Source organism: Juglans regia, chromosome 1 (assembly GCF_001411555.2).
Source record: "Juglans regia cultivar Chandler chromosome 1, Walnut 2.0, whole genome shotgun sequence".
Classification (NCBI taxonomy): Eukaryota; Viridiplantae; Streptophyta; class Magnoliopsida; order Fagales; family Juglandaceae; genus Juglans; species Juglans regia.
In genome coordinates, this window is record NC_049901.1 from 10993622 (window position 1) to 11019319 (window position 25698).

Sequence of the window (25698 nt, forward strand, 5' to 3'; positions counted from 1 at the left end):
CAATCCAAAATACTATGTGAAAGCACTACAAACCTAAAACAAAAAAGGTGTCATCAGCATTTCCAATGGTTTCTTTATTTCATTTTTTAAAATACATCATTAAAACTTATTTTTTCTATTTTACATATTCATTTTTGTAATATCCTATACATCAACTTATACATTTTTTCGTTATATCATTTAAATATTTTTTTTTAATATTTTTTTTATTCATTTCAAATATATCCTCTAACTATCAATGATATCTTCATATCATTTGATAATATCTCTCTATATACAACATCATATAATTATGTCATATTTCAAATTAATCCAAGTTTATAAGCCAAAAAAATTAAAATTGAATAATATATATATATATATATATAAGATTATGTAATGAGAATATTTCATACAAAGAGTATGAATTATTCAACAGGTTCAATTTTCATCCGTCCAACGTGAAGCATATCCAATAACATAGAACTTCAACACGACAAGCATTCTTCGCAATTACTAGCTGCTTCTTCAAAATGTTCAACTTTCAATTTTCACCCCTCGAACGTCAAGTATATCCTATAACATAGAATGTCAACACGACGAGCATCTTTCGCAATTACTAGTTGCTTCTTCCAGCATCTGCCAGATAAGATCACAACACTCCCATCAACCCAATGCCAAGAATGGGAGTGTGAACACAAATTCTTCTAGTCTGTCCCACACCTCGAGCGCCATAGTTCGGTCTTGTTGTCGCTTATTCTTGCTAATCTGCATTTAGGAAATGACAATTATATTGAATGCTAGATGATTTTGCAAGCTAAAGCTAACGGTTTCATATTTGGAAATTAATCCCACGAAGTTTCTTGGTTTGAAACTTTCCTTCCTTTCTTGTTTGCAAATTGGGGAGCAAAATATATGTACGCTTGGGAGGTGGCACGAAATCTTTAATATTCTGTATACTTTTCATAATTTTCTCTTACGATCCAAATGGAGTAGCACGAAATCTTTTGATTTCATTTAGGTACATATGTACTTATTTTTGGGGTGGCTCAGTTTGTTAACGTCGTATTTCGCGGGCCTGGGCAACTCTATGCTGACAGTGCTCGAGCGGTCACCTACACACTAACAAGGGGGGACCTCGGGGTCCATTGTTTCTCCAATGCTTAAGTTAGCTATGGTGTAGAAGATGAAGATGAGTAATAGTGAAGATGAGAGTGTAAGATATAACCTACTTGTTTGCTGCAGGTAGTGTTTATTTATACTTGCCGACCTGATCTCCACCGTAGTTGAGTGTTGTATAGCAAGAGATAATATGTTCATGTTGTCTACTCGCCAAGCTATCTTTGTGCCATCAGTTCACCAAGCTATGAAGTGCTCAGGGTCGTTGTGTGTTGCTTGGGCCTTGGGTCACATTGAATGTTGTTCTGGGCCGCATTGAATGCGGCGTGTTTTCTGCCTTGGGTTCCTCCTATCTCATTAATGCTTGGTGTGAACCGCCTTACATTTCCCGACTCGCATTGAATCCGATGTTCCTTCTTCCTTAAGCCTCTCATGTATCCTCCGACTTGGTTCCTGACGCAAGCATGGTCCGACCCAGGCCTCATACCCAGGTTTAGACCCAAGACTTCCTAATTTGTTTGACCCAGCTCAGACCTTGCATCTGGGCTCTAACCTTGGCCTTGTTTTTAGCCCGACCCAAGGGATTTACTCCATTCACATAGTTATTACTGGAGATCTCACACGAGAACGTTGTGAAGCTCATGAATGTTCACATCAATCACGCAGACATGTCACTGTATCTAGCTTTCGACTAAGCCGAATATGACCTTTATGTGAGTACGAGTTTCTTTTAATTGTAGTTGCGTAAATAGTTGTGTCGTTGGTTTGTAAATTTATAGCATTTCTTATGCTTGATTTGGATATGAAAAATTATTAACACACAATACTTTTACAAAAGTACCCTTATTTTACATCATGTGTTGTGAAAATTATTATAAAAAATATTGTGTGTGTATCATTACTCTTTAGGTATTTAGACAAGCTCATGTAATGTTTTCAACTTTTTGTGACATGATGTTTATCTCTGCCCTCGCCATGCCAGGAATTTAGTTTTTGTAAAAGAATTAGTTTATATCACTTGATTCTCATTATTGTGATGAACATCTTACATTTCCAAGATGATGCATTTTAATCTCGGACATTTGAAAACTTAAAATGATACGATTCAGTTTTCCTTACTGTCCATTACATGGTCTTGTGAGATAAGATTTTTGTGAATAGTAGTAAGATAGTTTGTGTGACTAGTAGTGAGATATTTTGAGTTTTATGGGATTTTGGGAAAAGAGAGATAAAAATTGAATAAAAAATATTATAAAATTAAAATATTATTAGAATATAATTTTTTAATATTATTTTTATTTAGAGATTTGAAAAAGTCGATTTTTTTTTTTTATTGGAAAGTTTGAAAAAGTTGTAATGATTAGTTTGCAAATGTTATAATAATTAGTTTGAAAGTATTTGTATTAAAATGATGTTTGAGAAGGAGATGAGATGAGAATTTTGATATGAAAACTTTTTCCAAACAAACTCTAAAATCTTATGCTAGTCTGGTGAAGCAGCAATATTCCTTTAAAAAAAAAATATATATATATATATATATATATATCTGAGGTTCTTTATGCAGAATAAAAATTATCAGCTTCATTTAGTTGACATTTTTATCTATATAATAACACCATTTATGTACAGTGCATGACAGGAAATTATTAGACATCATAGGGACAAGGTTAACCATGTCATTAGCCCCTACACAGTTAAATCATTACTCTGGGAGCTGCTCAATGGACTGAACTATCTCCACAGGTAAGGTCTATTTGTGCGACACTGATTTTTTTGTTTAGTTGCATTGCGATTTCATCATCGTGGAAGGATTTATATTGTGGAACTTTCTGCAGTGATTGGATCATACATGGAGATTTGAAGCCATCGAATCTCTTGGTGATGTTTTGACCACTTTTCTCTGTTATGTGATGAATAACTTTACATCCTAAACTTTTGTCATTTCTTTGTGAACTGAGCTTGTATGTGCATATATTAGCCTTCATACATGCTGCCAAATTTACATGAATCCTTTGTGAACAGGTTATGGGTGAGGGAGACGAGCAAGGTGTTGTATTAATTGCTGATTTTGGACTTGCAAACTCCTTTGAAGCCATTATCTGACAATTGGGTAGGAAGCTTCTTTTGTGTCCTTTAGCACTACATTGTTTGTATTTTCATGTAATGTTCTCATATCTATTATAATGAAATGAAATGTCATCAAAATGAATAAATAGGCAGACCTCTTACATGCACTGTGCAAGATACAGTTCATGAAAGTAAAAAGTCTTAATGTAGATAAGCAAAATGTTACGTATGTTTTCCTCAGTCTACAAGAATAAAGAGGGTCATTGGAAGGGAAGCTCTGATGCCTACTGAAATTTCTCTCTTCCATTTTTATTAGTTTCACCCAAAGAAATTCTGAGGAGCCTTTCTCTTCTTGATCAGACCTTATACTTGTGGATTCATGAGTTGATCTCTGATGCAGACGGTCGAGATAGTTTTGGGCATCTCCACACTAAATCTGATCAAGAATTTAGGCAGCACTCAATAGTGCAAAGAAAGGATCAACAAACCTGGTCTACCCTTTGTACATCTTGTCAGAATAAGCCATATATATATGGCTTTGACCATTAATGGTCACTAGGGGGAGCAGTAATAGTTAGCCTGGACAAACAAGCCATATACCCTAGAGCCTAACACATTTAAGAAGACTCTTTAGAGGTAGTAATAGTGAGATTGGGCTAACAATGCTTCATAGGAGGAATCTACATCTTTCATCTATCTGATAGAAAAATCTTTGTGGTGTGCGTCTGTTGAGGCATTCTGAGCTAGATGGAACTTGTTGGAAGAAACCAGGCATTCCAATTATGAATTTTGAAAATTTAGCTGTAAATTTATATGACAATGGATGTATCTCGCCAGACTGACCCCATATTCTTCCACTGCACTTTCTCATGTATTAGTGCTGTCAGCCCTCTTGGAGCAAGGATCATGTGATGATTGTCACATGCATTTGACTGTTTGTAATTTATATTTTGCTAGTGTTTTCTTTTCAAGCTGAAAATGCTGGAAGCAAGTGGTGCTTATTGAAGCTTTCAGCTTCTTGGGTCCAACTGCATTTGCAGAAATTATGATCTGCAAAATGTGATTGTTTCTTCAGTGTGTGCACACACATACGTAAAATAAAAAAGATTCTTCACTTTGCAAATATTCTTCTAATTTAAAATTTGAGTGTTTGGAACTAAGGTGTTTTCCTAGGAGTGTTCATCCGAGTTCCGACCCGGGAATCCTGGTATACCCAGGCCGGAACCAGGACTACATTGGTCCGGGTCAGACCCGGGCTGGAACTCGGGTGGATCCGAGTTTCGAGTTGTACTTGGATTCTTTTTTTTTATTATTTTAATAAAAGCCTTTACTTTATTAAATTCTTTTATTTGCTCATCTCCTAGTTATTCATGCAAATAAATTATTTGTCCTTTTATTGGTGGCATAAAAATAAGAAGGCTTAGAAAATATCAACACAAAGATGAAAGAAGGATTTTTAAGCTCAAAAAGCCATTGACTTGACCATCAAGAATTCTAGATACATTGGACTCAAACTGTGGTGTTTATGAAAATTTCTCTTGGACTCAAACATGGCATGGATGAGTACATACAGAGAGTGAAAAGAACGAAGTAAACAAATTTGGACTTTTTTCCTTCAACTTTCCCAACAACTAAACAGATTCATTAAAATAGAGAATTAACGAATCCAGAAACAAGTCGATACCCGATACAGATTAAAAAAAAAAAAAATTCAAACATTCCAAAAACCACACGGCCACCAGCAAACAGATGGTCAAAGCATCCATCCACCACCACACGACCCATCTCAACGATAAATAGTTCACACACCCAATGACTTTGTACTCACGCACAAAAACATAGTTACAAGGGGGGGGGGGGAGAGAGAGAGAGATGAGTGGGGGGGGGGGTTTACCAGAACAACGACCTAGAGGCAAAGGTCGACGGCGAAGGAGATGCGGCGGTGGCTAGGGACCTAGGGTTTTTGCTTCTACCGCAGCGCAATGAGAGAGAGAGCGAGAGACTAGAGAGAGAGAGAAGTGAGTCGGGGGGGTTTACCAATCAACGGGGGTTTTTTTTTAAAAAAGACTCGACCCGGTATTTGGGGTCCCTAACCCGTACCCAGACTGTGTTGGTCCGGGTTTTGCAATCTGGGTTTCGGATCCATTTTGATCCGAGCCGGAACTCGGAACCCGAAACAGGAATCCAGTTTTCCGGGTTCCGGACTAGACCGGGAAAAAACCCAGCCCAGAAGAACAGTGCTATGCTTTCCCAGTCCCCATTAGGTTAGTTGTTTAAAAAGTTATTTTTTATGTTCTTATTATCCTTTAGTTTCCTGCAAGCAGGGGCGGAACTAGGATTTGGTGCATGGGGGTGATTAGCAAAGTGTGTCGTATGTATAGGTGAACAGTAACCGACATTTAAGATAGCAAGGTGTGTCACCGACATTTAATATTAACCATATAAGATTGTTATCTAGGGACAAACTAAATTATTAAAGCCACTCATCTAAACCTCTCACTTGAGCTCCATCAAACTTAAGTGAAAGATAAAAATTAAGATATAAATAGTCATGTAAGATTTTTTGAAGCAAATCATAAAAATTAAGTAAACAAAGATAAACTTTTTTGTTAAATCTAAGATTGAATATTGTAAAATCTTTATAATATATATAGAAATAGGTATGTGAGATTTGTTGCATTCTCTCCTAATTATTAACTCGATAGTAGTATATATGTACTTACTAACAAAATTAATCCAAACAACCTAGTTAGTAGAAGAATTAAAAGGAAATATATAAATAAATAGAAAAAATAAGGTTGTAAATTTACCAAATAGTTTATAAAAAGAGACTAATATATTTTATTGTCTCTCATGAGATGTAAAAAAAAAATAAGAATGTGAGATTTTATTAATGACAAAAAGTAGGTATAAGTATGAAAAAATTATTAAAAAATTAAAAAAAATCTAGATAATTAGATAATAAATGAAATTTTTAAAAATGTTTTGAGAAAATAAATTATTTTTATATTAAAATATCTTTAAAAAAATTATATATTAAAATATATTTTTGAAAATTTTTGGGGGCTACCCCAACCACCAACTAACGTAGGGCCGCCCCTGCCTGCAAGCTTATTTATTAATCATTTCTGACAGGTCGTGGTAACTATTTGGTATCGTGCACATGAGTTGCTCCTTGGGGCGAAGCACTATACAAGTGCTGTCGTATCCTTGACAGTATATTTCACCTTCTACTTTTTGCAAGCCCATATGGTATGCTTGAGCAAAGCTGCAAAGAGATATTTACATATGCTCAACTTTTTCCACGATAACTCAGTGCTTTTTTATGTTGTATGTGCCTCATTGAGTTTGGTTAGAATGATACTTGATGATGTTTGAGTTGATGCGCTTATGCATACTTACACCAGAAATGATCATTTATACTATTGTTGATTGCATGGAATGGTAGGATATGTTTTTTTCTTTTTTAATTTATCGGGAACCTCTCCAAGCAGAGTCCTTCGGATTTACCTGTGCAAAGTAAACTCTGATTCCGTACACTGCATCTTCAAAAGTTTTCCTACACGAAACTGGTTAAATCGTTAACTTTTTATTAAAAAGTGTTGAACTTTAAATTTTGAAGGGAGTGATACTCCAATACCAAAGTCATCACCACTTCGGCCAACCCGTTAGAGTTTGTTAGGATATGTTACATCATTCTTTGACTTAAAGGGCAAGGGATTGTACTACACGGGTCATCAAGATTGACTTGGAAGGAAGTATAGAATTAATACACCATAAATGAAGTGAACGATGAAAACTGCTTAGAAAGAATTCTATTATAAGCTTTTTGCCATATTGATGCTGGCTTATGATTATAGAAAATTAAGGAAGCAGTAAATCCTTAATATTGTAACTAGATATGTGGGCCATTGGATGCATATTGGCTGAGCTTGTGACTTTGAAGCCACTTTTTCAAGGTGCAGAAGTCAAGGCCACATCAAATCCTTTCCAGGTATAATGTGTTGATGCCTTATCCTTTCAAAGTTTAGCTTTCCTTAACTGACTTTTCATATCCAAGTTGTAATTTCCTATTCTGTACTGGATACACTGTATATTCCCACTCGTGAAGCTTGATCAACTTGACAAGATATTCAAGGTCTTAGGTATTTGTTCTCTTTACTTTCATGTTGGAACGGTTTTTCTCCTTTTCTATGTTGCTAATCTTATATTACAATTCATGGTTGTTTCATAAGGCCATCCCACACAAGAAAAGTGGTCAACACTTGCAAATCTTCCACATTGGCAACAAGATGTGCAGCATATACACAAGGGCACAAGTAGTAAGTTTTTCCCCCGCTTCTCGCCTATATATATAAAGGTTTCAAGGAACTTATGTGCATATGCATGCCAATGATTCTGGGATCAAATGGCATCTCCTCTCCCTATATGTAAGGGTGAAGGTGTGGGTTCGAAGGGTTCTGTCTTGGAGAAGTTTTCCAACATTAAAAAAAAAAAATTGTAAGGGTGAAGGGTGAGGTCACAAGTTAAATCTTACACGAAAGCAATAATTGTGTATTAATTTTTTTTTTTTTTTTTTGCCCATATTAATTTTATTTTTATTTTAAGTTTGTTCTTTACCGTACTGAAACTACTGGACTTAATAATGTCGTTCATCTCTCTCCAAAAACTCCTGCATATGACCACCTGTCTAGGATGCATGCTCGAGTATGTGGCACCTTCTAGCTATCTGTTTATCTATTATCTAATTGGCTTAGCTATAAACATTTTGAAATTTCGTCTATTTATCTATTGGCTTAGCTATCGAGTATTTAGTCTTGCTTTTAGTTAAATAAATTCTCATCATTCAGGAAAAAATAAAAGGAAGATTATTTTCCTGAAATGTTTATTTACATGGTAAATGTGCATTTCTGTGAAGTGATTGTATGGGTGGCATGAATCAGATTAAGGCGTTCATTCTGTACAGGAAAAACCCTCGATACTATAAATCTTGCTGTATTGTCTGTTGATCTGATTTTGTATCACTTTTGTCCATATAATTCTACTCAATTCAACTATTTCTTAATCAATATGCATGTCTTTATAAGCAGATATGATCCTTGGAAGCGATGGCTCTCTCTCTCTCTCTCTCTCTCTCTCTCTCTCTCTCTCTCTCTCTCTCTCTCTCTCTCTCTCTCTCTCTCTCTCTCTCTGCGTGTGCACGCACGCGTGCGAGTGTGTGGGCATATGTATGGGACTAGTTATGTTACTAGTTATACCATAAGTTTAAAAGCTACTTTTTTTTATCAGTAAATAAGAATTTTATTAAAATATGTGAAACAAAGTACACGGGACATATTCAAAAACAATACCAATGCATGAGTGTCTAAAGATACAAGGAAATTATGTACGTCTATGCCATTAAAGTCTATTACAATCAACCAATGAAATAAAGTAAGAAGAAATAAAGTTTTAATCTCATATATTGTTTGTTCACGATTCTCAAAACTTCGACCATTCCTCTCCATTCATATGCACCACCATATACAGATCGGTATCTTCTTTCACATAGCTGCAATTTGAGAGTTATCTTGGATGCCTTGCCAACTAGCAAAAAAATCCACAACCCTTTGTGGCATCACCTAATGGAGCCCCGCTCTAGCAAAAAGATGTTGTTCCACAAACTTATGATTGCGTCACAATGCAGTAATAGATAATACACATACTCTCCACTTTTCTTGCACATATAACACCAATTCAACACAATAAGTTAGCGTTTTCTTACATTATCTGAGAATTTTCCCTAATGAAGATATTCATACAAAAAAAAAAAAAGGCTTTTAAGGGGGTCTTAGTCCTCCATGTGTTCTTCCTTGAGAACATTCTTGTAGAGTGTTTCGTAAGGGACCTATAGTATTATACAATAAATCTCCCCTTCTTGGACAGTGACCACAAAATCGTATAAGATCCTCCATTCACTCTACAATTATACACAAAATTGAAAAAATATGTAAATGTGTCAATTTCTCAGTCTTTGGCAACTCTAAGGAAAATGATATTCTATTGGGAAGAGCCACTAGAGAGATCCATGAGTTCTACTATTGAAGCCTCTTGTCTTTGTGCGATGCCATATATTGTTGAAAAGGGTGAATTTCATAATTTAATTAATTCTCAACACTCTCACATGTTGGCTAAACTTCCCTTTAACAAATGGACCCAATACGTGGAACTGATATGGGGTAAAAGGCTGAGGAAAAGAAAGGATATGGGGTAAAGAGTAGAGTGAAAGGAATTCAAGATCATTGCCTTAATACAATGTTAAATCATCAATCGTCTCAAAAGCATAAGCTGATTTGAATTCAAAAATTAAATCATTTAATTAATATCTGAACAATTTACAATTTTTTGTATGCCCCTACTTGCTATGGGGAGGGTTGTTCGGGTTAGTTTCTCTTTTGTTTCACTACAACCTTTGGGATACAATCCACTCGATACCATCCCAGGTTTGACATGGTTCAACAATTGTCCAGTGTGGGAAGGGAGCATACATTCCAGGGGACTAGTTAGGGGAAAGCTCCTTGCGTTGTGTTTAAATCTTTTTTTTTTTAAAACACTGCTGGAGGCTAACTGTGGAAAGCTATGCAATTGGATGATGGAGTTATAGTAATGCATTAACAGAATCATTGTCTTCTTTTTTACTTAACCATAGCTTCTCAACACAGATAATGCATTATTTGCTACCTGTTTTGGTTGTAACAACAATTTATCATGCACATGTTTATTTCTGTGAAACCAAAAACTCCCAACCAAAGCAAAAAAGACTGGTAACTTATCATGCATTTTCTTTTCACATAGTTTCAGTGCAAACTCATAGATTGATTTCCTCTATCAAACACCAAACCAGGAAAATACACTTGCATCAATCCCTACAGAGAGTTACAGGTCATTACTGCATGAGTAACATCTTCTGTATCAAACAAACAAAATCTTCATGTAGCCTCTGTCAGAACATGTTTCTGCACTAAATTTTTCCCAGTAGGTAGACCATTTTTACATGCACGCCATGCAAATATTTTTATCTTATTCGGTGCCTTCATTTTCCACAAGTGCTTCCATAGTACATTCTAAGTTTGTACATTCGAGGACTCTGCAGATTGAAAACCAATCTGATCAAAGATGAACCGATATCAACTTCTAACACTGAAATTACCATTTCTTTCATAGACTATAACCACTTACCCCCACCAACAGTAGAACATAATTGTACTTTGAGAATATCAAACACCACATTTGGATTGAAGAGAGTCCGAAGTTTAGGAATATCCCATTGTTTGTCATTATTTAGAAACAGAGAATCCACAGAAAGCAACCTAGTATCATCCCTCACCACAATCCCTTCATCTACTAGAGAATTATGCCCTGGAATCCACCTAGCATGCCATATATTTACACATCTTCCATCTCCAATTCTCCACCTACAGCCTGCCATTAGCCACTTCCTTGTCTCCCAAATACCCCCCATATGTAGGATGGACACCTACCTAAACCAACATTCAGAAAACTAGTCTGAGGGAAATATTTTGTCTTCAATAATCTGTGCATCAAAGATTGCTAATCCTAAAATAAACGTCACCCTTGCTTAGCCAATAAGGCTAAATTAAAGCTTTTTAAATCTTTAAACCTCATTCCTCCTTTAGATTTTCTGACACAATTTATTCCAACTCAACCAGTGAATCTTACTCTCATTCCCCTTCTGACCCCACCAAAACTGAGATATCATTCCCTCCAAGTCATTATATAAACTAGAAAGAAGAAGAAAGTGATACTGCCTTCAATGGAATTTCCTTCCCACCTTGTGACAACAATTTCTCTTTCCAAGATGGTAATTTTTGCCACAATCTCTGTTTGATAGGCTCAAATGCACTTTTTTGCTATTCCCAATGACAGGTGGAAGTCCAAGATACTTCTCATATTGCTGAGTTTCACAATTAGCCCATAAATTCTTAATCTCAACCTTGGTAGCTACCTCCACATTATCACTAAAAACAATAGCAGTTTTTTTCTTGTTTATTCTTAGGCTATGTTTGGCAAGTGAGAGTAACTCAAGTACTCTCACTATTATTCTTTATTTTTTTATTATTTTTTACCTATTTTTTTACTATTCATTACTTTTCATCTACTTTTTACTATTATTCAATATTTTATTATTACTTTTTTATTACTATTCACAAACATTCTCAACACTTCTCACTACCCAAACCTACCTTTAATCTCGGCCTTAGTAGATATCTCCCTATATTGTGCTTGTTTTGAAGATCTGTCACATCAATTTCAGTGCACTGGTATGCCAAACTAGAGAGAGTTAACTATCCTACTTGCCCAATGGACACAAGTACAGATTTTGAAGGGACGACTAGTATCCAACCTTCACAACCAGTATATGAGTGCTAGTGTGTCTTTTATGTTTGTGCTCTTGATGATGTGTGCTTACTAGTTCGCTGTTTCATTGGACGATATCATCCGGAAATGCAGTTTCTGGGAGCATGCCTGGTCATGGAGGGACAATGAGATCTGTCCCTCGGTAGATGGTAGGTGGCATGCAAAGGATGCAACCTCGGGCTTGCCTGCTTATAATCTAACATCTCAGGTAGGGATGGGTGGTGGAATGAATCCTGGCCTCCTCTGAAAAAAACAAAAAATTTATACATAATATTTTTACAATACATTCCTATAAAAAAAAGCTGCCCTCACTAAATTCGAAAACCGCCCACCATTCACGTACTAAAGTAAACTGGATAATCAATAACTGGATCGGTGCATAAAAAAAGCGGTTGCTTGGCGTATTAAATTTTGAAAACCACCCACCATATCCATTTTTGGAAATCGAAATCAGGCGCTGCAATTTCACAAAACTGCAACTCCAGTCAGATTACCCAGTACTCAAAGAAACCTACTCAATATTCGAGACGAAGACAAAATGTCTTTTCCAAGACATATATACGTGCAGCATTGTATATCGTGTATATGTTTGTTGTATCATGATCCTCGATGCAGACAACAGTACATGAGGACAAACCAATGGATATCTATTTCCTTCCTTCAAACTAATGCTGTATACCTGTCTATGTATGCATGTACGTACGAGTCTCTGACAAATCAGGTCCGGTGTATAACCAATTTGATTCAATACCGGTTCTAATTTTACAAAATCGGTTCAAAACAAGTTTGAATCCGGCTTTACTTTTTATAACACTATACCGGATCGGTTTATATATATAATTTTTTTATAATTTTGTATATTATATATATTATATGCTAAATTATTAATCAATATAACATCAAATTTCAAAATCTTATTATTTATGTCTAATAATCTAATAACATAAAATTAATATAACATTTAATATAATATAAAATTAATTTTATAAATCTTAATATAAGTTATAACATTTGATATAACATATAAATTTTAATTTTAGAACATAAACAATAATATTCATATAATATATATATAGTAATTAGTTATTAATATAATATAAGTTAAGTTATTCATATAACATAAACAATAAAATCTTAGACATCAACAATAATATTAAGTTATTAATATAAGCCTACTTTTTGATATATATATATATATATATATATATATATAAAAAAGATAAATACATTTTATTGCACAATGAATTATAATATATATTCTTTTTTATAGTCATATAAAAGGTGTATAGTCAAACTTATATAGACTATAGTTAAATATAATATTATAATTGTTAGGGACTAAATTGACTGGGTCAAACCCTTTGAAAATCTATCACTAAGAGAAGAGATAAAGTCAAGAGATAAGGTAAAGAAGTTAGCTCAGACTCCTAAAAGAAAAATATTTCACAAGACAAATTGAACCCCATCGTTCCAAGGAAATAACTTCTATAAATAGCCTACAAAAGATAACAAAGAGGGGGGATTTTTTGGCTATTTTATACATATACTCTTATACTATTACTGACTTAGGCATCGGAGGCGTTCCCTTGAACCTCCAAGCCACTTTATTCTTTGGTTGCAGGCGACCGTTCGGTGGTGGCGTTGAAACATGTTCTCAACAGTTGATGTCTTTTGTGATATACGAATCCACGACCACATGGTCTCAGGCAACTAGAGATTAGGGAGAAACTTCACAAACATGGAGGAAAGACTTACAAAAATAGATGAGGTAATAAAAAAACTTACCACAGAGGTTGACTCACTGCGAAAGGAGAATGATGCTCTTAAGTCACGAAACGGATCATCGGGAAAGGACGCGGGCAGTATTACTTCCCAATTCGAATTTAGCCCCCGCGTTGAACCTCCTCTGCCCACTGCCACCGTCTCCTCTGCCCACCACCACCGAAAAACGTGTGTTTTCCCTCCTGATGGAAAGACTCGTTTTACCCAAACCCAAATAGTCAGTGCATTTCGAATCCTAGGTTTATCCCTTGTCTCCAGCTCCCTCGTCTCCAGCACCCGTGTCGCCTGCCCAGTGCCACCCCGCGACGACCATCCTCCGTCTGCCCAGCGCCGCCACTCCCCAAGAGTTCATTGAATGAGGCAAACCAGGTTGCATCCCGCGAAGATCCCCCTTCTCTCTTGCCCAGCAACCCGCATCTCCATCCCTCTGCCCAGAGCCACCCCGCGACGCCGTCCATCTGTTCAGCATCACCTCGCGACTCTCATCCGTCTGCCTAGCACCGCCCCTCCCCACGAACTGATTTAATGGACAACGACACATCTACGGTGGAGCTTTGTTTTGTTGCCGCCCCTGCCCAGCTTTGTAGGTAATTGATTAACCATTTTTTCTTCCATATTGTGAACCTCAATTCAGATGCTGAATCAAATGGTACTGATTTTAGTTTCGGTTGGTGGTATGTGCATAAACATTTCCCTTGGAGTACTGATTTTAGTTTCGAATATGACATTTTTCCTTTTGTTTGCTGGATAAAGTGAAGATGCTTGATAACTTTTTTTGGATGTAGGGATATTGATTTTGCCAATTCAAAACTTTGTGGATCTAAAGAAGTATTAAACAAATAACTATAGGCCGTAAAGACAAGCATTTTTCAACCATTCTGCCTAATAGTTTTTTTTTTTTTTTGCAAGTGGTGGTGGGTCTTTGCAGATTTTAATAAAATTATGTTGTTTAATCAACAATAGTATTGAAAACAGTTCGGCCCAGTTATGAAAAGTTTCTCTTTTTTTTTATTGTTTTCTTTGTATCTGTCCCTTTGGCATATGTATTTCTCTGGTTGTCCCACCACATTCTGTTATGATCATCAACTTTGTTGGTGCATATTAACCTTTCTTTGATTTGGTTGCTTGATTGGGATTAGTAAATATTCTAGGAATTAACTTGGATAAATTCGACTCTTTGCTGGCACTATATCATGCAGAGGGTTACTCTATGGACAACAAATTTCAATATTCAATCATTCATTTAGGACTTTTTCTAAATCAATAGTTGTTGAGAGAGTGATATCGATCAGTCCTTGAACATGTAGAATAGAAGAGGAGAAGAGATATCTGTGAGTCCTTGAACTTGAAGATGGGAAGCACTATAGGTTCCCAATATAGGAGGGGACTGAAAACAGTTACTCGGATTAGAGGCTGTATGATTGAAATAATGATGGAAGCAAGATTCTAAGGTGCCATCCATGGTTGTGAGTACCATTTGTTGAACTGTAATTTAGTGTTCTTTAGGCTGCTACCCAAATTTTGGCTCCTACCTCAATGTTGCATCACATATCTTCAAGATTGCCTTCTCTAAGGTGTTGTCCAGGTCTGTGAGTACTATCAGTAAAAAAATGACATCATCATAACCCATTAGAAAAGCCTTACTGTCATGCAAAATATTCGGATTAGGTCCATTAAATTGAGAACTTGTTTTTGTTTTAGGATGCAGATTTTGGGATTGTAGATTTTTGTATTACACTGTGTTGGGAGAGAGAGGTTTTGTGAATTGTACTTTTGAAAAGGGTGTTTTTGTAAACAATTATATATATATATATATATTTGATGTAATGATGTATTTTACAATATTATTTAATGCATTCTATTAATTAAGAGATGAACTGCCAATATATGTGGTTTGCAAGCCTATTTAACAAATAAAGATATCACAAATCGTTTTGGTACTGTTTCTTTGCTGATTTTTTTAAATGACCTTGTATGTGCTAAATATCAATATTTCCGATGTTCTGATCATTTGTTTTTGGATTTATTTTGTTCCATACAAGTTTCTTGGTACAATTATTTGCTTGATGCAGAATTTTGGGGACAGTTTTGTCCCCAAAATGACTTTAATGATATTGTTTTGTTGATTATAAATTATTGTGAGTTGAGCTTGCATTTAAAATAATAAGAAGCTATATGCAGAATCTTCACCCCATTGGGTTGTTCTGTTTGATTCTTATGCAATTCTATATGAAATACAGCTCTTAGGGTTTATTAGTTGAATTATATGCAACTTTTTTTGTTATTATATGTTATTTATATCTGAGTTGTAGACACTTGCGTTTTGGCCACTATTACATTGAAAGATGTGCTTTGAAGCAATTTGTAAGCTTTTATTTCTGCTTTATGTTGAAAGATGGGACAAACCTGCTTTGAAAACATGATTATATGGATAAAAGATTTTAGTTAACAGGAACAAAAAATAAGATGCCACAATCTAGATGTTTAGTAATTTTGAATTGATGCTTAGATAAATGCTAATTTTCCTTTTCTGTTATGGTTCCTATTCTAACAGTTATAAGCATTTTGTAACTTCTCTGTCCATCCATCACTGGTGCAGATTTATTGATATAATTTCCCGTTTCTTAGTCTGTGAATGGCAGGTATAGCTCGAGCTACATCCCTTTCGCGAGGTCCATGGTTTCAAAGGTCGTGGTTTCCTGTTTTGATACTGATTTTTAGAGCAATGTACACCATATATAAGAGACCATGATGTAATCCATTCAAGAACTTCTTAACATGATCACCCTATGTGCGATTTTTGCGAGTTGATGCACACAGGGAGTCTAGTCCACTCTGAACGCAGCAGAGCTGCAGAATTGAGATTTGTGTATGCTGGACTGAGATTGTGATCAACTTTACCTAATTTCCTATGTTAATTGAAATTGAGCTGTTATTGACTTATGTAGTCTTGTCACCTAGGCCGTTGAACTCCATTGAAACCAACTCCACTTTTGCATGTTGACAAGGTACATTTGCTGAAATTGTGGTGATCGTTAATGGAGATGTATATTATCTGTGGAAGAAATGTTTATTTTATCTCCTCTTAGAAGAATTTATGGCTAAATTTATAGCAATGAATTTGAGGTGTTTTTGTGTGAAATGATATTAATGAGCTGATCTTGGAGATCCTCTCAGTAACATGTTGAAGATAACAATGGAGACAGAGCATATGAGGATCTATCATTGGTTGAATAGAGAGGCAAAATATTAGAGCCTATTCACAGAAACCTCAAAGAGTAGTAGTGTCGTCTCCCTCTGACGTGGGATTACTAAAATCGGTTTATATGAAGTTGTTCAAATATCAATGCACTGATCCATGTGAAAAAAGCAGAGTGATAGGGAGCTGTATGGTGGAGTACTGCTAGCCTTTCTTTGTTTTGATTTTTTCTGTACATTGAACGTGGGCCAGTGATGATGGTACGAATTACGAAAGCCATTCCAGTTTGGATATCGGAACTCGTAAGCAAACTCTAATAAAAGCCAGCCAATTCTACTGCCATGTGAAGTGTAGGCGACGTGTCCCTTAGAAGCAATAGAAAATCATAAAAACTGATCATGTCGGTTTAGGAAAGTGGATACCACTTTGATACTGATGAACTCCGCCCTCGTTTTGGGATCACTTCCACCAAAAAACTCTTGTTTTGGATGTGCAAACTTGCTTCATTTACTCTACCAAAAAAACTGGGGTGTTCAAACTTTGGGTAGACTTCCAAACTAAGCAAACGCAAAAAATCCAGCCTTGCAAGTTGGCTTTTTTTTGTCGGACCGACCCTCCCAACCCAATCCATCCATGCAAATCCTCTTTTGGCAAATCTTCCTTCTATAAAACCAGAAGCAGATAACCCCCAATGTACTTGCATATACGGTTCTCTCCCCTAAAGTGAAAACCACACCCAACATGTCCGTACTCCCAAATGGCGATCATGATCGCCAAAGCTTCCATAGATTTTTCGAGCACTGGATTGTGGAGCAAAATAAATACCTCCAGGACCTCACATCTGCCTCCAAACAGCACAAACGAGCAAAAACTAACACCACCATCGCAGCTGAATCAACCCAAACTGAGGAGACTCGGGTCCCAGACAAGCCTCACTTACGCCCCCTCATTAACAGAGTCATTCTGAATTACGAGAAATACTATCAGGCCAAGTCAAGGTGCGCCAAGCAAGATGCGGTAGTCATGCTGACACCCCCATGGACAAGCGCTCTCGAGAACGCATTCATGTGGATAGGAGGGTGGCGACCCAGTATGGCTTTTCAGTTGCTCTACTCCAAGTCCGGGCTGCAACTCGAGGACCAAATATTTAGTTTCATTCAAGGGTTGAGTATAGGCGATTTGGGCGATCTCTCACCGAGGCAACTCGTCCAGATTGACGAGCTGCAGGAGAGGACCATTAGGGAGGAGAGAAAGATCACGGAGAAAATGGTGAAGCATCAGGAAACGGTAGCGGACCGGTCGATGGTGCAGTTGTCGCACTTGGTGACGGAGTTGATGGGGAACGAGGAGGAGGAAGGAAGGAGTACTACTGATGGGGGTGGACTTGAGGAGAGAGTTGGGTCCGTTCTGGAGTTGAAGGCGGTGGGCTTGGAGAATATCTTGCTGAAGGCTGATGATCTACGTCTGAGAACTCTCAAAGCCATTCTTGATATTCTCACTCCAATCCAGGCTGTCCATTTCTTGATTGCTGCCTCAGAGTTACACCTGAGGTTTCATGAGTGGGGCAAGAAGGAGGATGCAAGTCAACATGTTACTGGTGGGGGGAACTGATCGCTTGGAATTTTCTAGCAGTTGAGTGAACGTTTTCTTGGGACCAACACATGATTCCCCGACCAAATTTAAGATTTTGTTATCCATGACCAAAAAAAGAAAAAAAAGAAAAGAAAAACACCTCTTCACCTAGTGATGGAACTGGGGAAAGGTTTTAGGTAGTTGCTGCATGCTTTTCCCACTATCAGCAGTTTCGGTTCTAATCTGAGAGAATAAAATGATATATTTGTGGTAGTATATTTGCAAAGTAACGAATCACAGTCCAGGATTAGTGCTGCTCAATCCGTAGGAGTGGCAATAGTTTAAAGAACTTTCTGTATATATTAATTGGTTCGGCAGCAAAACCGCTAGTAGGCAGACGAGTCTTAAAAATGGAATAGGAGAGGCCGATTAGGACACACCGATTTTAAGCATCCTGCCTATGTACGGTGTGCCTTTTATATGTGCATGTGTGAGCTGAGAGATGATTTGCAACAAGGGCTAAACGACTCTAAAATATGTATTTGGAGAAAAAGTACGTACAAGATGTCACTGCAAAGGAAACTATCTGCAAAACTGAACTACAAGCACCACATGAGACTGTCAATCATCTCTTATTTTGATCCAACAGTTAAAAAGATTATAAAGGCTTTCAATTTTCTCGGGTAAAATCCTCCATACCAAGCATCTTGATTGTTTGGAAGCACTACTGCAGACATTGACAAGAAAAGGCAAATCAATTTATCGATGCTCATCTATTAGAAAATATATCTTGGACTCAGGTTAGAAAACAGAGCAGATTACAACTTTTCCAAGCCACTAGCGTTTACATCCAATGTCAAATCCATTCAACGACCCATTTATCTCTCACCCAGAACGTTTCAATGAAACTTAAACTAACTCTTTAGTTAATGCCTTTAGGCACCAACTTTCTAAGCATCCCATCGCAACCATGATATCAAATCTCCCTGAACATGTTTTAGCCTTTTTGCTCTTTTCCTTGTGAAAACTACTAAAACATATCACATAAGAATGAATCCTCCAAGGGAAGTTGCTTTCAAGCGCATAATAATCTTATCACATAGGCAGCAATAAACAGTTTATTGAACTAGACCCTTGGTGCACGTACAATTATAGTTCCCTATAAAAGCAATACAACTTTAATGGGTTTATGCCTCTTCTCTTGTTTTAATTTTAACTATTCGTGTTGAAAATCAATTATTGATAAGTTACGGTCCAGAAGTAAATTCAGCAGCCAATATATTTCAAGGTGCAAAAGGAAAAGAATAATTGCACCCAGAATTAACAACCTTCATCTTAAGAGACCAATAACTGATCGGATAATTTGTAGCACATGAAAAGGTACTTACCATAATCACAGTTCATCCTTCACCGTCTCTGGTTGGATACTGTTCTCGCGATTATTCCGAATAAAATCAATGATGTCCTCCTTTGATCCATTCCCATCATACTTAACAAATTTGCCACTGGCAGATTTAAAGTACAAAGTTGGGTAACCATGTACCTCAAAGATATGAGTTGGGATGTCATTTGCAGTTGCATCCTAGACAGTAATAAGATTCAAAATAAATCACTACCAAAACCAATTAAGGATCTATACGAGGCTAAGTCAGATTTACCAATTTGAAAGTGATAATGAAGGCAACAGAAGTCTTTAACATTCTAGTGTTACTTATGCTTTGATTTTAAACTGTAAGTTCATGCTGGATTAGCAAGAAAGGCAAATGGTCTAGACATAAGTCAAGCTACAACATGTAGATTCAATATCTGGTTTTTATTGATTCTTGCTCTGAAGCTAAATGTCAGTCCTACATTAACTACTGCCTGATTTGGATAGTGAAACCATCTCAATTCATCTCATCTAATCATTACAACTTTCCAAAACTTCCAAACAAAATACAATAAACAATTCAACTTTTTCAAATCCCAAAACAAAAATAATATTCTAACAATATTTTATTCAACTTTCATCTCATCTCATCTCAACTCACTATCCAAATTAGGCCAGTCTCAAGGTTTTGCTCCAATGCTCTTTCCTTGAGACCAAGCTTGTCAGCCTTAAAACCCTTCAAACAATAATTACAGTTGCTTTGGTTTTCATCTACTTGGCCTAATTTTTCCTAAGGCCTACAGGTGTAGGCCTCAGAAAAAATATAGTAGTAGTTAGTGGCACAACCTATAGTAGTAGTTATGTACAATTAGGCCAATGAGCTGTCTTTGAAGTTCCTGACTGTGTGGAAAAAGATTCTTACCAGCTTTGCAATGATCATGTTGGCATCATTTTCAAATGAGACTGCAACTTCATCCAAAATTGGAGCCAGTTTCTCACAGTCTCCACACCAAGGTGCATAAAACTCTAGCAGAACTGTGAGCAAAAACCATTATTTTTATGCAGGGTAAAGAGTTAGAATGAGCAGCAAAAGAACCGTAGAGGAGGGAAAGGTGACGACTTTTCTAGATAACAAGAGTGTAGCATTTACTTGTTTATCAATGTGTTTGCTTATATGTGGATTCCTTTTTGTCCTAGCTAGACAAACTAGTGTAGAGGATCCATTATCTGGTTGCATAACATCATGTCGATTTTTTATATGACTTTAAAGCTCTTACAACGAGACGGTATGTTGGGGGAACTTAACTTTCAATGTCAAACGAGTTTTTGCTAACAACTGCAAGCTCAATCAATATCTGACTATAAAAACTACCTCATATTGGATAAGAGCAATGAGATGATCAGTTGAATACCTCTGATTTTTCAATCATCTAATTACAAAGTTTAAAGCACTGAATGCCATGCAAATCCAATAAGATTTATAGCAAGAGAGAACTTTGTTATGATGGCAGAGAATCATGAAAGGCTCATTTCTTTAACTAAACAAATAGGTGCAGAACGTTCATGGTGGATTTACTGCATGGTCAAAATAGTTATTCATGCCATTCTGATTAAGGGCCCCATTTGTAAGAGCAAGATTGCATAAGAATCATAAGAAATTCTAGCTACATGGGCACAAAGCAGATATCACGACTAATAGTGACCTGCACTCCTTTGAGAAATATAACTTGTCAAAGCGAAAACGAACCAGATACCACTATTATTAGTTGGAAACTCTTATGGGCCCGATTCATATGTAGAGATCTTAATTTTCCAATCGTTTATTAGAAGTGGGTAGTGGCACTGGGATGGACAGTCTCCCCACCCTTAAGTGGTATTGCCAACCATTCTGGAGGAGCAGTTGATTCAGCAACTTCCAGACTGTCTCTTATGTTTCATCCATTTTAGATTTTTATGAATTTTATAACAATTATCGACAACATGTGTGGACCTGGAATGATTATGCATATATTACCCCTATTTGTGCTGTCTGTTACAATGATCTCATTCCCACTTTTATTATTACTTCCGAAACTTATAGTTGTAATCTAACAACTATAGGAAGAAAATATGAATGATGCAACTAATGAAATGGTACTAAAGACGGACCGTTCTTTCCAGAGTTAATAACCAGGTCATGGAGGCTATCAGCAACAATCACCTTCACAGGTTCATTATTAGTTTCGGGAATGGGCTCTGAGTTCATAAATGGTTGTAAGTTTCCATCCTGAAACATGAACACAATGAAACCTCAGGATGAACACAATGAAACCTCAGAAAGTCAATTCAATTTACGATTACAGACAAGAAAAAAGCTAAAATAACTACGGTTTATGAGATTAATGAACAAAAATACTTAGATTCATGACAAAAAATGGACAAATTAAATCTGCAATTTAAAAGGAATGCAGCAGCCATTTGAATTGATATCCACAGCGAAAGAAGTGGGAGCCCTACCTTATATTCCTTCAACCAAGGTCCAATATGGTCAGGCTCCAAGTTTGATTTAAGGTATTTCTGACCATCATTGTTTAATATGAAGATAAGAGGTACCTGTTCATCTTTGAGTCTAAAGTACTGCCCGTCCAGTCCAAATACAAATTAAACATGTCAAAATAGTATGCCCTATAAATACAAATAAAATTGGGTTGGGTGGAAGGTAATTTTACCTGGAATGGCCCTTGGCTTGCCTCAATGTCACCAATTAGAAAGCTTATGCCATTACCTTTGTAGCGCACAGCCAAATCATAGAATTTTGACTTAAAACCATCAACAAGTTCACTACTGAAATTCAAAAACAGCATCGCCTAATGGGACAAAAAAATGTATTATCATGCCTATTGTGGAGACAAAAAAAAAAAAAAAAAAAGCAAAGAAAAGAAGAATCAGTAATAACATAAAACAAAAAACCGTGACAGTGAATTCGTCCACATAAATGCATTCTTCTAGACCAAAGCAAATAAAGAGAAAACATGGGGGTTTCTAACACTAGACATTCTGACCAAATAAATTAAGAATAAAATGAATGAAAGGTCATGGCACTTTGGGAAATGGAACCACCAGATCTTTATTAAATAATGAAATCATTTGTGTTCAAGTAAATGGTATTCAACCAAAATGGTTTCTGATTTGTTTTGATGTAAAATGTTTTTAGAAAAATGTTCTCAGCATGCTTTCTATTGTTCATACGCAACTGGTCATTGAGGAAAGCTTAAAAAGTCTGCTTTGTAGTGCACTGATCGGGCAGATTTGGTAAACTTTTGTTCTTTTGTGAAAAACCTACTCCGGTAGATCATCTCCTATGTTCTTAGATCTGCTGCTCGGGATGATCTTTTGATTTGTTTTTTCTCCTATTAAAAAAAATGTTTTCTGCATGTATTTCCACGCTGCCCCCCTTCCCCCTCCTTTTATTCCCTATTATTTTCCTCTAATAGATTTTATTCGTGCTTTCTTGGAGTTTTGTGTGGTCTTCCATCTGATTGTCCAAAACTCCTCTCTCCATGGGCTGATTGGTCTGTCGGTCTAATCATATATTTTTCTGGATTGTGTGCAATCATGGTTTAATCCTGATATTTCACAATTTTCTGACCTTGGCATTAGGACTGTTGAAGAACTTGATAACAAATGGATGGTTACTTGGGTCCTTGTTGAAAAGAGTCACAGTAGGCACACTGGCTTCTTCAACAAACTTCTCCAAAGCATCCACATGAAAATCCTGAAAACATAAAGAGAAAGAAACCAGGCATCATACTTGAAAAAATAACAGAACAAGTGCAATAAGATCTATATGATCAGTAGCAGCTTTCCAAAGTACCTGGAAATCAACAGAACGCTCATCAAATGGCTTTAGTAATCTCACTGTTGGTCCATTCACTGAAGATTCCCCTCTTGGCAGGAGTTTGGGATACAAAGTGTGACCAAAATCAAAGTCAGAACGCAATTTTTCTGCTAGGGCTGTGAAGTTATTGAATTCCTCCCCAGAGAATTCTGTAAAGATTCCAACCTGTTGAATTGGACAAATAAATTAGTATAAAAAGGTGGGAAGAAAACAGAAGTTGAAAATAAAGCCCAAAAGTACTTACTATGGAGATCTTGTTTTCATCAATGACACTAGTAGCATCTTCCAAAGATTTTATTTCAGCTGAAGCAGGAGCAACTTCCTTTTCTAAGTAAGCTACTATACCATCAGCTTCACGAGGCCCTTTGTATTCTTGCAAATTCTTTCCTCCATTTCTTAAAATCTTGACTGTAGGGATATGCGTGATCTCATATTCACTTGCAAGTTCCTCGTTTGCTTCATGACTTGCATCTACTTTTGCCAGAATGACTGGAGGGTCATGGCTACTCAAAATGGACGCAGCTTTTTCATACTACACATTTGACAAATTTGAGTTTGAAATAAATATGTCATTCGATTAAGAATGCACTACACATGCAGAACGGAAGACCCGAGACAACTCCCTATTCAACCAAATGAGAAGACAAATTAAATTACCTCAGGGGAAAGCTTCATACAAGGGCCACACCTGTCACAGGGAAAGGAAAAGCAGTATTAGGCTGAAGACTGAACCAGCCAAACACACAGGAAAATGAAAATTTAAACTTTTGGGGAAGCACAGAGTGCATAGTGTAAACAAGTTGATAACTCCTAGTAAACGAAGTAGTAAGCCAATACACAAACTCAAACTAAAGCAAGGTTTTAACCATGTTCGAGGAAGTTTTTAATGGGCAACTCATCAAGCATAATTGGTCGAATAATTATTTATTTGAAAAACAGTGGGATTATAAATGATAATTCATCAATGTAACTTGAACTGGAAAGCTTTACATGAAGGGCAAAACACAAGGTCACATCGACTTTAATCGCTAAGAATGCCCAGATTGGCCAGGAGCTTAACCCTATTGAGTATTTGTTGAGTGAATCAGCCTAAAAAACCATTCACCAATCCTATACAAGTACCTCAGTATATCACTGGCTGTGGGCTGCTTGAAACAGGACTTTAATATAAATAGAGGACTACTTACTCACTAGCCGTGGGACAAGTGAATCGGCATTACTATGGTTGCCAATATCAACATCGGAGGGGCTAAACTCTACTTTAAAACTCAGATTTCGCTTTGATTGAATATTTCTAAGCCTTACTACAACATAATGAATCAACTTAGGCAATCTGTCATGTTCTAGCTAAAAACAGAGCTTCCCAAAAACCAAGCCATCCTCTTCTCGGTAAAGGAACAAAATTATAGCAACATGCATAAAAACCTATAAAATTTAACAACTGAAAATATCATGTAGACGTACCTAAAAACCTAAAATTTCACTAAGCAAATATGCATTCCTTCTTTGCTGTTGAATTTTGAGATAAAATTCCCAACATGTTGATTATGTTTGCTAAAAGAAAAATACTTTAAGCACTATAGATTTGATAGAAATAAACTTATAAATTAACCTGATTTGGCATGGTAAGTGAGATTGTAAAATTATTTTATCGTTCATTTTATCTATCAAAGACATTTGCAAATTTATTTTATAAAATCTCTTTTTACTACTGTAATAAAAGGACCGAGTCGGTAACTCCAGTACTTGGCTGGTTTGAAAAGCCAGTTTTAATTTCTCAGTTCCCACACGAGGAATTAAACCCAGTATTCAAAACTTTGATTAGGAAAGAAGAAAGCGAAAAACAGTAAGCAGATTTACGGGCACACCATGGAGCATAGAACTCAACGACAATGAAATTATGTTTGGAGACAGTTTCAGTGAAGTTTGAGTGACCCAACGTGAGCACGTGCTCTCCGGCAGAGACCAATGTAGCGTTGCACAGAAAGGGCACCAGCATGAAGAACAAGCAGGCCCAAAACCTAGAATCCATGCTCGCAGCTCTCTGGTATTATAGTCACTGTTGTGTGCTGTGTACGCTCTTTCTCGTGGTACATAGTAAATCGACGAGTAGTCCGTGTGCATGAGATCGGCAAACTTGATAAGCAGATATAAGCATGGCAGGTGTTGCTGTCAGGGATGCGATGCGATTTCCCATCGTACACGCGCTGAAAGCCATTAACAACGTTGTTGAGATTTCGATGGCCAATGTTACGAGGCACTGTCGTTCTGGGTTCTCTTATTTCGACTTGGAGTGGGGCTACTCTGCCGCCCCAC

At 36.6% G+C, this 25698-nt stretch overlaps 2 protein-coding genes, 1 long non-coding RNA gene and 1 pseudogene across 8 annotated transcripts; 3 read left to right on the forward strand and 1 right to left on the reverse strand.

Moving 5' to 3' along the window:
• The first annotated feature begins 1562 nt into the window (after positions 1-1562).
• On the forward strand, positions 1563-11830 carry LOC108996130 (annotated as a pseudogene).
• On the reverse strand, positions 8617-25621 carry LOC108996306 (protein disulfide-isomerase-like). Of its 6 annotated transcripts, none has more exons than XM_018972127.2 (11): positions 25251-25621; positions 24040-24070; positions 23627-23914; positions 23359-23547; positions 23134-23259; positions 22214-22351; positions 22002-22121; positions 21654-21771; positions 20428-20540; positions 19525-19718; positions 8617-8802 (listed from the first exon to the last, which is right to left on the reverse strand). In XM_018972127.2, the coding sequence occupies exons 1-10, from the start codon at positions 25412-25414 to the stop codon at positions 19530-19532; spliced, it is 1476 nt and encodes a 491-aa protein (XP_018827672.1). In that variant the 5' UTR covers positions 25415-25621; the 3' UTR covers positions 8617-8802; positions 19525-19529. The 6 variants fall into 6 exon arrangements, with proteins under 6 accessions (XP_018827672.1, XP_018827673.1, XP_018827671.1 ...); XM_018972128.2 differs by lacking the exon at positions 8617-8802 and adding an exon at positions 18657-18863 and having other exon boundaries at positions 25323-25621; XM_018972126.2 differs by lacking the exon at positions 8617-8802 and adding an exon at positions 18657-18860.
• On the forward strand, positions 13148-16308 carry LOC108996309. The gene is made up of 2 exons (XR_001996992.2): positions 13148-13952; positions 15994-16308. It is a non-coding gene; the product is annotated as an uncharacterized LOC108996309 (long non-coding RNA).
• On the forward strand, positions 17111-18409 carry LOC108996308 (protein DOG1-like 3). Its single transcript, XM_018972133.2, has one exon. It carries the CDS (start codon positions 17306-17308, stop codon positions 18173-18175), a length of 870 nt encoding a protein of 289 aa, XP_018827678.1. The 5' UTR covers positions 17111-17305; the 3' UTR covers positions 18176-18409.
• Positions 25622-25698: the final 77 nt, after the last annotated feature.

Excerpts from the sequence above, each read along its gene's own strand:
- LOC108996306 (XM_018972127.2), bottom strand. The coding sequence starts at position 25,414 with ATGGATTCTAGGTTTTGGGCCTGCTTGTTCTTCATGCTGGTGCCCTTT. Across the intron at positions 23,548-23,626 it reads ATGAAAACAAGATCTCCATA|GTTGGAATCTTTACAGAATT; the intron begins GTAAGTACTTTT and ends CCAATTCAACAG. Across the intron at positions 22,352-23,133 it reads TCAACAGTCCTAATGCCAAG|GCGATGCTGTTTTTGAATTT; the intron begins GTCAGAAAATTG and ends TTGTCCCATTAG.
- LOC108996308 (XM_018972133.2), top strand. The coding sequence starts at position 17,306 with ATGTCCGTACTCCCAAATGGCGATCATGATCGCCAAAGCTTCCATAGA.